This window comes from Vulpes lagopus, chromosome X (genome assembly GCF_018345385.1).
Source record: "Vulpes lagopus strain Blue_001 chromosome X, ASM1834538v1, whole genome shotgun sequence".
Taxonomy (NCBI): Eukaryota; Metazoa; Chordata; class Mammalia; order Carnivora; family Canidae; genus Vulpes; species Vulpes lagopus.
The window spans coordinates 45,839,217-45,852,023 of NC_054848.1; the positions used below are offsets into that span (position 1 = coordinate 45,839,217).

The following is a 12,807-nucleotide window of genomic DNA, read 5'->3' on the forward strand; positions in this document are numbered from 1 at the left end:
TTTGAATCAGGCCAGGCTCTACCACTTATCAGTTCTGTAACCTTACACAAGTTACCAAACTTCTCTGTGCCCTAGTTTCCTCGTCTGTAAAATGGAGAAATTGGTATCTATCTCACAGAGTCATTTATGAGTATTAAATGATATTTGTTAAGTGTTTATCACAGGACCTGTAACATAGGAAGTACTCAATAAAAATTCAGTTATTATTTATAATTGACCACAAATTCCATAGGTAATAGATTTCCATTATATATTGTATCTTAGTGGAAAGAATGAGGTTTTTGGAGTCAAATAGCCTTGGATTCAAGTCTCGGCATGCTAGTGACCTCGGGCAAATCATTTTACCTTTTTTTTTTTTTTTTGAGCCTCATTTACTTTATCCATAAAATGAACCACAGAGTACCTGGGACGCCCAACCTCTTAGCAATCGGAAGCTGCTATTTTCCTAATAACATTCATGGAGAGACAGCCCTGCATTGCAAGGTAATGCAGTTCATGTCATTAGTATTTCAAAAGCAGTCACATCCCTGAAATCAACAGAAAAACAGGTGATTATTTTCTGTTATGAAAGATTCTGTGGAATAGTGCACAGAGATCTTCTGGTTTGCTTTCCTTTGCTTTCATTTACATGTCCAGTTGTCAACATTGGACAGTATTGTGCAGCAGTTAAGAGAATAGACTTTAGAGGCTGACCCACCTGGCATGGAATCCTGGCCCTACTACTTTCTATCTGAGTCTCCATGAGCAAGGTACTTTAATCTTTCTGAGCCTCAGCTTCCTCATCTGTAAATGGGGCATCATATCTACCATTTAGGGTTCCTGCTAGCATTAGAAAAGTATATTTCAAAGCTTTATAAATGATAGTTGTGTCATTATTATGTTGCCATGGCCATTGAGTTTCGGTCAAATCCATCTGTTGTCACCTTAAGTTCTCAGGACAGTTATCAGAGTGTACTACTAGGTGGTAACAAGCTTTGGGCTTTCTGCTGTTTTTGAAGAACTGAAGCAGCTTCCAAAGGCTGTCCAAACATGCTTGGGAAGTGTCAGCCAGTTTGGGATTACCATTTCCACGGACTCTCTCTGTTTTTGACAGGGCACTTCAGATGGAGTTTCTAAATCCCTGGAGCCTCATCAGGGTCGGTCCCACTCACAGGTAAATGGAAACAATGGCACATTGATTAAAGAAGAGAAGAGTGGTCATCATCTTCCAACTCCATCACAATGTGCCTTATCCAGGGACAGCAACATGTGTAATAATGGTAACCGCTACTTCCCTGTGAAGAGTGGGGAGAAGAGCCGCTTAAGAGAGCAAAAGCTAGGAACTGTGGCACAACAGAAGGAGGAATAATGAGAAGATGGCTTCAGCAGATCAGGAAGAGAGGAAAACCTATACTTTTCTGATTGTAGGCCCAAGTTAGAGGAGGACATAAATGCTTAGCCTAGATTTATCCAGCATTTTATTGGGATGTCCTGGTTTATTCATCTTTTCCCTTTCCCTGTCTTTTTCTGGACCTTCAGACTTAGTGGTCTGCTTCTAGGGAAGCTCTGGGCAAAGATGAATGGTAAAAGGACTAGCTCCTATTTTCAAATTGAATATGTAGTGCCAGTATTCTCTTTGCCTCCCCTGGGAGTGTAGTAAGGCAGTGTCTGTCAGAAATCTGGTGTCATCATGTAAGGCCCTATAGAAAAGCTCCAGCTTTGGTTTTCTGAGTCTTCATCATGTTACTCATTTATAAAACCCATGGATGGTAGGGGTAGGGACTGCTGCCTGTGGTTTCCTAGCTTGCTTTTTCCTCTAAGAAGTAGTGGGACCTTGGTATATAATCCATACCTTTCTCCCATTCACCTAACCCAAGATTTTATACCACTGCCTCTAACTCTGGCCTGACAATCAGATAGGTAAATGTTTTCAGGGAAGCAAAATAGTACTGGTTATTTTATTTTATTTTATTTTATTTTTTATTTTATACACTTAAAAAGAAAACTACCAATGGCCTTTGTACTGGGGGATTCTACTGAGTCAGAAAAGTACTCGGCAGATTTTTCCTGCCTCTGAACTAATGCATTGTTTGTAAAATAGAAGATGTGGTGCAGTTCACCCACTCCCTGCTGCCCACACCCTGAAAGGGTGGGAATCAGTGTATTGAAACTGAGTATGAAAGGGAACTCAAAAGACTGTGGGGGGGGGGATATGTAGGTGTGTATGGGTGGATGTATATATGAATGTGTGTATCTATATGCATACACATACCCTTTATATAAAGAGACAGATCTATTTATCTATACATATTTTATATATATAAATATATGTGTTTGTGTGCATGTGTGCATGTATACACACATGCATACATACATGGTGATGTCCCAGAGGATTTACTGAGTTTTCCAGAAATGCTTCCACTGCTATGGAAGTGGTTCTTTCCAAAAGACCACACTTTAAAATCCTTACTGAGTCGCAGCCCATCAGTTATGAGAAGATGGGCTTCTCTAAAGCAGACAAAAAGTACTTTCCAGAGATTGCCTGTTCAGAACAACAAATAGTTGGGTTGTCACAAGTTTAATCTTGAACAGAGCCCTCACATCCCATATAGTGAACACAAGAGGTTGGAATGGGGTGGGGAAGATTTGGGCATTTCCTTCTGTAGGAACAGCCTAGTCAGAGAGAGAAAGGGGATGAGAGGTGATTGCCTAGGCTTGCAGCCAATTTGGAGGAAATCTCATCTGGAACTCCTGGGTCAAACTGGCCTCAGGCTAGAGTTGATTGCCATGAATCCCTGAAGGAGAGAAGACTAGCATTGGAAAGATGGGGTAGGGAAGTGTGAAGAAATCGACAATTTGATTTTACATGCCTAGATCGTTTTATTTGTTCATTGACATTTTGACTACTAGATCTTTTCATTTGCTTTGCAAGGAAGACTTCAGAGGACTCTGGCTCAGGCCTTTAGGGGTATTCTGGAAAGGCTCCCAGCCCCTGAAGAGGCCAGAATCTGCCCAGGACAAAAAAAAAAAAAAAAAGCTGTTCTTCCTTGCCAGTATGGATGCAGTATCCAATGCAGACAAACTTGCATTTCCAGTTTCCCTCCTCAGCAGCTTCAGTATGAGAGATGGGAACATGGCTTACAACAGATTAGCATTGTGTCTTCATTCAGGAACTGAGGCTTCTAGCCTTACACATCTCCTTTTGGGCTTTGTGATATTCTTGCCCAAGAAGTACCATTTCTACAGGAATTCAACTGACTAGACTTCTAGCAGGGTTTCTCTCTCTTTTTGAAAAACCCCATGTACCTTAACCCACAGTAGGTCCTTGGTGATTTTTTTCTAGACAACCAGAAGGCTATTTGCTCACTGCCCACTTAATATGAGTTCATCATGAGAGATTGGAAACAGTCTCAGACTCTTAATCCTAGTCTGACCCAGTGTAAAAGAACCCACAACTTGTAGGGGGAGGAGGCCCTAGAATGCCTCGCCCTCTGCCCAGACACTTACATAAACCAAGCAAGATGACAAGTATGCACACCTAGCAAGATAGAACCAAGAAGAAAGCATAAACAAAAACCTCCTCTTTGGAATTTGCTCCCTTAATTTGGTCTCCCCTCTTCTTTTGGACCTGCCCAGCCTTTCACAAATATCTTGAAGGTTAGGATTTCTGTGTCCAGCAAGAAAGGGATTTGGTAATGAACTTACATGGCTGGGAAATTTCTTTCTGGAGCCACAGAGGGAGGAATCTTTGAAGCTCTAAAAATAACCAGAATTACTGAGCTGAGTTAAATAGAATATATAGACACCATTTTCTAATAGAAAGTGCTTAGAGTTATATGGAAAGGTATTTTCTTCAGTTGCTGTTTCTGTGCATCTTGAATCTATTCAACACAATCAAATGACAGTATTGTTAACTCTCACAGCCTTAGGAAATTTTCTTATTTTATAGGCATTCACTGTGAGAAGTAAAATTGCTGCTTTGACAGGGATGATTCCAGTTTGCCAAAAGGCTTGCTTTTCTCCCTTCCACATACCTCTGCTTTCTCCTAGCCTGCCCCAAGGTGAAATAAGTGGCTCACTTCCAACCTTCATTTGGATTCAGCATTTTTGGGTTTGGAAGACTGTAATAAAGAACCATAAAGGGCCACATCCTATATTTTAATTTATCTGCCAAATATACAGTTTAGGAGCTGGAAAGGCTAAGGTTCATTACTGAAAGATGAACTTTTTCTTATCTGAGGGCAAATTGGGGAAGGTGGGTCTGATCTTTGCTGTATCACTTGAAGAGACTTTCATCCTTTCCTTGAAGTTCCATTTCTTACTATAATGTATGTGGCCTCTCTTGAACAAAATCATATAGGAACCCCCAGAAATGACCCCTGGATCACAAGCAAAAGGGCCACAAGCAAAAGCATCCTGGTTGTATATAGCCACTGATTTCCAAGGACTTGCAGTTCTTCTTGATTTCTCCTGGTATGTCTTAGGGTCAGCCTATAACTCCCACCCTTATCCAGTGGCCAGTCTGGTCAGAACCAGGCCTAACAAACTTTTGCCTACTTGAATCATTTTCATTTTGAGCCAGGAGGACTTTGGGTAGACTTTAAAGCCCAAGAAATGGCACTGGCTCTGGCCAGTGACATTTGATTTCAGTCTCCATCTTGATTTTCTAGCATTACTGATTGGCCAAATCACATTAACTTTTTTTGATCACTGAGAAAAATAGCCAGACAGGGCATTAGGGAGGGTGGTTAAGGCGGGGGTGGGAGGGTGGGGGGAGGAATGCTTACATAGGGTAGGAAGAATGTGGAAGTAACGGTTTGGTTATAGTGATCCAGTCCGTTGGAACCTTAGAAGGCTTGTGTGGGCATGTCACTGCTACCCTTTCAGTCTCTAAGACTCCCCTCCTTTGAAACGACAATACAAGTAGACCACTGTTTAAAGTAGCTAGTATAATTCTACTAAGGTTTAATCATTATACTTATTTACTTCCTGATGCATATTTCCTAAATATGCTTGGGGTTTGTGGGCAGGGGGTAAGTTTTCACTGTTCCATTGTATGTCACTCCATATTTTTCTCCCTCTCCTGACCTTGGCATCTTTAATTTGACTTTCCATTATCTTCCCCTTGGCTAATTGCAGTAATCTGCTGGGGCAGGTAGAGCTCAGTGCACTATTCCCTTATTACTGCTAATTACCTTCAATATTGTCAGAGGTTATTTTGATGTTTTAAGAAGATAACTTCATTTTTTTTACAAAATCATCTTTTCCAATTTAAAGGCAAAATAAAATACCCCCTATGCTAGGGTGCCCATTTCAGCTTTTGACATTGCCCTTGTACTTTTATAGATGCTCTTTTTGTCCGTGTTGGTAGTAACTAATGACTAGTGAATTTTCATGTAAATGAAGCAAATTAAATATTTCAGATTTTATTAATCTCTCATAACCCTGCCAAATCTGATGATTTCATTTTAGTTATTTCCCCAAAGACACTTCCCCTCCTTTTATTTTATCCTATTCTCTTCTGTTTTTAGTATAACATACTAGGTTAAAGAAACTGTAACTGCAAGGAGTCAATGGTTTTTAGTGCTCTCTGATAAATGATGTTATTGACAAAAGTAAATTCTTTCATTGTTTTTTCCTGTGTTAGTATCTCTTCTCCTGTGCTCTTGACAGTGTGTTTAGTGGATGGATAATATGTATTTCTCTTTCCCACTCCCAGATTCCAAATTCCCTGCCTTTTTGGCTCACCTCACCACAAAAGCTCCATAGTTTATTAATGTAAGTTTGAATGGATGCTTCTTAGGGGAAACTGCAGGAGTTTCTGGAAGTGTTTCAGAAAGGAATGAAAATGTCTCAGGAGTTGTTCTGTGATGGAATTGGTCTGTTGTTCTGTTAATGCTGATGGAAAGAAACTTACAGTGCTTAATAAAAGTCTATTCTTTTAGTAAAAAGAGTGTGAAATAATTTTGGGTGTGTGAAGTTAAATTTCTTCTCCCATTTTCTGGATCCCTTTCTGCAAGTGGGGGATATGCTTGTCTAGTTCAGAAGTGTTGCACAGAGATTTAGGAGCCTATTTGTAGGTGAATATTAGGACAAGAGAAACAGTGCAACAATCATCAAAAGGAAGGGCATATTTAGCTTCCTGCTGAACTTTTGTATTTGGCTGTTCTAAAGGCACTTTTGACTTGACATTTCCCAGACTGAACACATCCTCTCTTCTGAAACCTCCTTCTCTCTATAAGTAGACACTACCTTCTACTCAAATGTCGAAATCACAAACCAACCTGGGAGTTATCCTAGACTCATGCTTTTCCCTCATTTCTGAAATCCACCTCGTGACAAGATCTGTTGATCATACTCTACCATCTTCCTGTTTTTCACATCTGTCTCTTTTTTGTCCCAGATGCTGTGGTTTAAGTTCAGGCCTCTTCATGTCTCACTTGAATTATTGGAGTTGCTCCCCTGTCTTACTCCTAACCAGGAAACTTTAAGCAGCATTTTTGTGTTTAAGTGTATGTACCTTTTCCCAGTGAAAGGGCCCCTATATTTTTCTCGGGTTCTTCTTTTTTTTTAAAGATTTTATTTTATTTATTCATCAGAGAGAGAGGCAGAGACACAGGCAGAGGGAGAAGCAGGCTCCATGCAGGGAGCCCGATGTGGGACTCAATCCCAGGTCTCCAGGATCCCACACTGGGCTGAAGGCAGCGCTAAACTGCTAAGCCACCCAGGCTGCCCTTTCTCGGGTTCTTAACAAAAGCTATGACTCAAGAGACATTAAGAACTACTGCTTTAATCTACCATGTATATCAGCTTCCAGAATAATCTGTCCTTCTAACATATTATACCCCCACCTCCATGGTCCCTTCATGATCTGGCCCCTGACCACTTCTCTAGTCTCATTTCCTACAACCCTAACCCATTTCAGCAACACCGAAGTGCATCCCATATAGCTGTTAATATCCATTTCTTCTCATTTGCTTATACCATTGCCTAGAATGCCTCTCTCCCCTTGTCTCTGGTACATTCTCAACTTTATCCACCAAGATTCAGCTCATATCTTTCTGATTCTTTTCCTGATCCCTGACCAGGGAACCCTGTACAGACTCATCACACCCAGTCCCCATAGCATTTTGCTGCATCTCTGCCCCTCAATTAAACTTCATCATCGCTGTCTTCTTAGCACATACCACCCAGCATGCACTTAGTAAATCAAGGACAGCTAAAATACCTTTGAAAATATTCCCTGGTATAAAGCAGATTGTAGACTTCTGAGGCAGGATATGCCAGTGGCAAAAAAACAAAAAGATGGAGTATAAAGGTTGAGCACTGAATGATATTAATTTAAATGTGTTATGGGGCTATGAAAAAAAAAAAAACAACCCTGAGCTCTGAGTCACCTTTGACCCATAGAGGCATGCTTGGAGCAGAGTCTGAAGCCAGGACTCTAGAGCATTCTTCTTACCTTACTGCTTCTGCTGAGTGACATTAGCTGTGCTTGGCCTCCCTAACTGCTCTGTGCCTTGTGTATACAGATTAAAGGAAACAGCTAAGTCTAAAGATGAGCATTAGAGGCCTACTGAAGCTTATAAACACTTTACCCTTAAATAAAAACTCCTATTTGTAACATAGTTTGTTTAATATTAGGTTCATTGTGGCTATAGATGCCTTTTCCTACCTAGCCTTTGAGTATTGGAATTCGGAAATTAATAGTAGGAAATCTTTAGCATTTGGCTTTTAAAAGTTACCATTTATTAAGCACCTACTAGGTACCAGGTGTAGTACCAGACTCTTGCACCTTATTTCTAATCCTCAAACCACTCTGCAAAGTAAGTACTATCCCCACTTTATATATGAGTAAATAAATGCATTCAGTGGTACCCAAGTTTGTAAATGCTAATGAGCAATAAAACCAGAGTTCTAAATCTAAGTTTGTTTTGACTAAGCAGATAACTTTGTTTCTGCATGCCCAGCATTCCTTCTTCTTTCTAGCAGTTAAACCCAATTCTTCCTTTTGGGGTAGTGTTCCTCCCTGTCTTGCAGTAGAGGTGGGTTGGTCAGTCATGTGGCTTCACCTTCCCCAGTGGAATGGGTATATGATCTGAGCAGGGCCAATTGTACTTTTTCATGGATTTGAGGGGAAAAGTGACAAAGAAAACATATCTTCCAAACTCACAAGCATTAGGAATAATGTGAGCCTAGAACATATTTATATCTTCTACAACTAGTCTTTATGTGTGAGAAATAGGAAAAATCTGTGATCATCTATTAGGAATAGATTACAGAAAGTGATCTAATGAGGTCTTACCGTGTGCCAGAGAGAGGTCCGGGCACTTTACACATTTGTATACATTCTCATTTCATTATTCAGTCCTTATACATGAATAATCTCCAACTGTTAAAAAGGGAAGTGTATCAGTCAGGGTAAGCTAGTTTTTGCTGCAATAACCCCCAAATCTCAATAACATAACAGAGGTTTACTTCTTGCTCATATATGTCCAGCATGCATTGGCAGGGGAGCTCTTCATCTACAGTCACTTGGGAACTCAGACTAACAAACCCCATTACTGAATCAGGGGAAGGCATGTGGCCAGAATGCATACTGACTCTTAAAGCTTAAAATGGCATACATCACTTCTCTCTTTTCATCGCACAAAGCAAGTCACATATTTGCACCTAACTTCATAGAAGTGGAAAAGTACAGTTCTACTACATGCCTGGAACAAGGGAGAGGTAAGTTTGGTGAGTTGAATCACAAGGAGAAATGACCCATTTCTGCATAGAACTGATTCATCACATTTTGTCTGGTTGCCATTATCTAACCACTTGAGTTATTATACCTAAAATTTGGAATGAACTAGTGAAGCATTCATTCCCATTCTAGTGTCATAGGGATTCCCCGCGCGTGGCTGAAGTGAATATAATCTGGTGGTAACACAAGCATTTGAGCTTAGCTCCCCTAGCCCACGTTGTGGCGATGGTTGTAAGGATTAAGTGACATAGTGGATGTAAAGTGCCTGGCAGATAATACAGCCTTGATAAATGTGAGCTCTTATGGGTATGCAGGGCCATGATAAGGGATGAGAGACTTGACGCTCCCAGTCCTGAATTCCTCATAACATGTTCCTTCCTAACCTATAATTGAGTGCCAGTCCTTCCATTTGAATGTGGCTGCTTCCAAAAGAGAACAGTGTGCCCTCAGTCACCAAGTCCAGGGTGTTCATAGGGACCTTATCTCACTGAGGACTTCCATAATAATTGACACTGAAACATAACCTATCTCCTGAAACTGTCTGGCTTCCCTGACATTTCTCTCCTATTTCTCGTTCCTTTTTGACCAGTTTAAGAAAATCATGTAATATTTGATAAACACAAAAGGCTGTATGTAACATACATTATGAGATTAGGTAGTAAAATGAATACACATGAGTCCACTAACCAACCTAAGAAGTATTCCATCTCCCTGTCTTCCCCAGAGGTAACTGGTATCGTGAGTTTTGTTTTTCATTCCTTTGTTTTCTTTTTCAATATTTTTATCACATAATGGTCTCTGAACAATATATTGGTTAGGTTTTACCTGCTTTTTAATTTTATAAAAATGTAATTTTTATGTAGTCTACAACTTCCTTTGCTAACTCAGTTTGATTTCTCTGACCCAAACATGCTGCTACAGTTCTAGTTAATTTGCTTTCAGGTCTATAGAATAGCCATTGTATGAATATACCACAATTTACCCATTCTCTGTCCAGTGAAAATATGAGTTTCTGTTAATGTTACTATGAATACTTTTGCACATGGCTCCTCCTGGGACCTAAGGCACACAAATGTTCACCTTTATAAGATAGTGAAAAAAAATTTTGTGTGTGAAAATTATTTTAAAAAGTAGCATTAAGTGGGAATAATAATACCTGCCTTGCCTCCCTTACTGATAGTGGTGTGAATAAAACAACCTAATGGGGGGGTCGGGGCAAGATGATGGAAGAGTAGGGTCCCCAGGTCATCTGTCCCCACCAACTTACCTAGATAACTTTCAAATCATTCTGAAAACCTACAAATTTGGCCTGAGATTTAAAGAGAGAACAGCTGGAAGCAACAGAGAAGAGTTCACGATTCTAACAAGGTAGGAAGATGAAAAATAAATAAATAAAAAAGAATCCAGTGGGGGAGGCCTCACCCCAACGAGCAGCCGGGCTAAGGTGGGCAGCAGGAGCCTCCAGGACAGGAAACCCCAGTCCCGGAGAAGCAGGAACTTTAAAAATCCTCCTGGACAGAAGGGTGCTCACAGGGAACTCAGGCAGGATCCCAGGAGGGGCAGTGGAGCCTCCAAGTTTCCGGAGTCACTGAGGAGGTGCACGCCGGGGAGAGCTCGCCACACACCGCTGGCCGAGCTTGGTAAAAGGCTGGAGCGTGTGCCTGGCAGGGCCTCGGGAGCAGCTCAGGCGGCAGCTCCGCATGGAGGGGGGTGCGTGGCCCCGAGAACGCGATTCCAGTGGTGCAGGCCCCGGATCCCAGGCGCCGGGGGACACCGTCCAGATTCCTGGGTTCCCCCAGGGACAAGGAGGAGGCTGGGAGGACACGGGACAGCGAGGACGCTCCTGACGCCGGGCGCCTGGAGCTGTGCAGATCAGCACCCCCGGCCCCCGCCGCCCCTGGAGCATCCAGGCCCCTGCGAACTGGGAGACTATAGTAGTTACTGCTGGAGCTGACTCCAGGTCTGGAGAGCTGGCCGCTGCCACTGTTGTTACTCCTGGTGTCACCCTGTGCCTGGGAGGGTCGGGGCCGCCAGGGAACAGGGGCCTCACAGGATAAACAGCTCCCATTGACCCGTGCACCTGGCAGGGGGGCAGGGCAGCTCCCCCAGGTGCACACACCTGAGAATCAGCACGGCAGGTCCCTTCCCTAGAAGACCAGCTGGAAGGACAGGGGAAGAGCAAGTTCTTGAACAAGCAGCGCTGGAAAGCTCCAGGAGAAGTCAAGGGATTTACAGTATATAGAACCAGAGGATACCACTCCTTGTTTTTTGTTTTTGTTTTTTGTCTTGTGGGGATTTTTGTTTGATTTTTTTTCCCTTTTTTACTCTTTTTATTTCTTCCTTTTTCCAGTACAACCTGTTTTTAGCCACTCGGTACTGAGCAAAATGCCTAGAAAGAAGAACTCACCACAAAAGAATCAGAAACACTACTCTCTCCCACAGAGTTACAAAATTTGGATTACACTTCGATGTCAGAAAAACAATTCAGAAGCACAATTATAAAGCTACTTGGTGGCAATGGAAAAAAGCACAAAGGATTCAAGAGACTTCATGACTGCAGAATTTAGACCTAATCAGACCGAAATTAAAAATCAATTAAATGAGATACAATCCAAACTGGAGGTCCTGACGACAAGGGTTAATGAGGCAGAAGAACGAGTGAGTGACATACAAGACAAGTTGATGGCAAGGAAGGAAGCTGAGGAAAAAAGAGAAAAACAATTAAAACATCACGAGGAAAGGCTAAGGGAAATAAATGACAGCCTCAGAAGAAAAAATCTACGTTGAATTGGGGTTCCAGAGGGCGCCGAGAGGGACAGAGGACCAGAAGGCATATTTGAACAAATCATAGCTGAGAATTTCCCTAATTTCGGGAGGGAAACAGGTATTCAGACCCAGGAGATCGAGAGATCCCCCCCTAAAATCAATAAAAACTGTAAAACACCCCAACATTTAATAGAGAAACTTGTAAATTCCAAAGATAAAGAAAAGATCCTTAAAGCAGCAAGAGACAAGAGATTCCTAACTTACATGGGGAGAAGTATTAGGTTAACAGCAGACCTCTCCACAGAGACCTGGCAGGCCAGGAAGGCCTGGCAGGATATATTCAGGGTCCTAAAGAAGAACATGCAGCCAAGAATACTCTATCCAGCAAGGCTCTCATTCAGAATAGAAGGAGAGATAAAGAGCTTCCAAGATAGGCAGAAACTGAAAGAATATGTGACCACCAAACCAGCTCTGCAAGAAATATTAAGGGGGACTCTGTAAAACAAAGTGGAAGCCCAAAGAAATAACCAACAAAAACAGGGACTGAATAGGTATCATGATGACACTAAGTTCATATCTTTCAATAGTAACTCTGAACGTGAATAGGCTTAATGATCCCATCAAAAGGCGCAGAGTTTCAGACTGGATCTATTTGCTGTCGACAAGAGACCCATTTTAGACATAAGGACACCTACAGCCTGAAAATGAAAGGTGGAGAAACATTAAGCATTGAAATGGTCCTCAAAAGAAAGCAGGGTTGGCAATCCTCATATCACATAAATTAAAGTTTATCCCAAAGACTGTAGTAAGAGATGAAGAGGGACACTATATCATACTTAAAGGATCTGTCCAACACGAGGACCTAACAATCATGAATCTTTATGCCCCTAATGTGGGAGCTGCGAAGTATATCAATCAATTAATAAGCAAAGTAAAGACATACTTAGCTAATAATACACTAATACTGGGAGACTTCAACACGGCACTTTTTGCAAATGACAGACCTTCTAAAAACAACATCTCCAAAGACACAAGAGCTTTCAATGATACACTGGGCCAGATGGATTTCACGGATATTTACAGAAATTTACATCCAAACGCAACTGAATACACATTCTTCTCAAGTGCACATGGAACTTTCTCCAGAAGAGACCACATACTGGGTCACAAATCAGGTCTCAACTGATACCAAAAGATTGGGATTGTCCCCTGCATATTTTCAGCCCATAACGCTTTGAAACTTGAACTCAATCACAAGAAGAAATTTGGAAGAAATTCAAACACGTGGAGGTTAAAGAGCATCCTGCTAAAAG

General features: G+C 41.6%; 1 protein-coding gene across 1 annotated transcript in view; it reads left to right on the forward strand.

Annotated features, from left to right (window-relative positions):
* The window catches only part of LOC121482515 (constitutive coactivator of PPAR-gamma-like protein 2), a 100,936-nt gene extending 95,006 nt beyond the window's left edge, over window positions 1–5,930 (forward strand). The window contains exon 8 of the mRNA XM_041740409.1: window positions 1,094–5,930. Within this exon, the coding sequence (XP_041596343.1) occupies window positions 1,094–1,348 (255 nt within the window). The 3' untranslated portion in view covers window positions 1,349–5,930. The remainder of the gene's footprint in view (window positions 1–1,093) is intronic.
* Window positions 5,931–12,807: the final 6,877 nt, after the last annotated feature.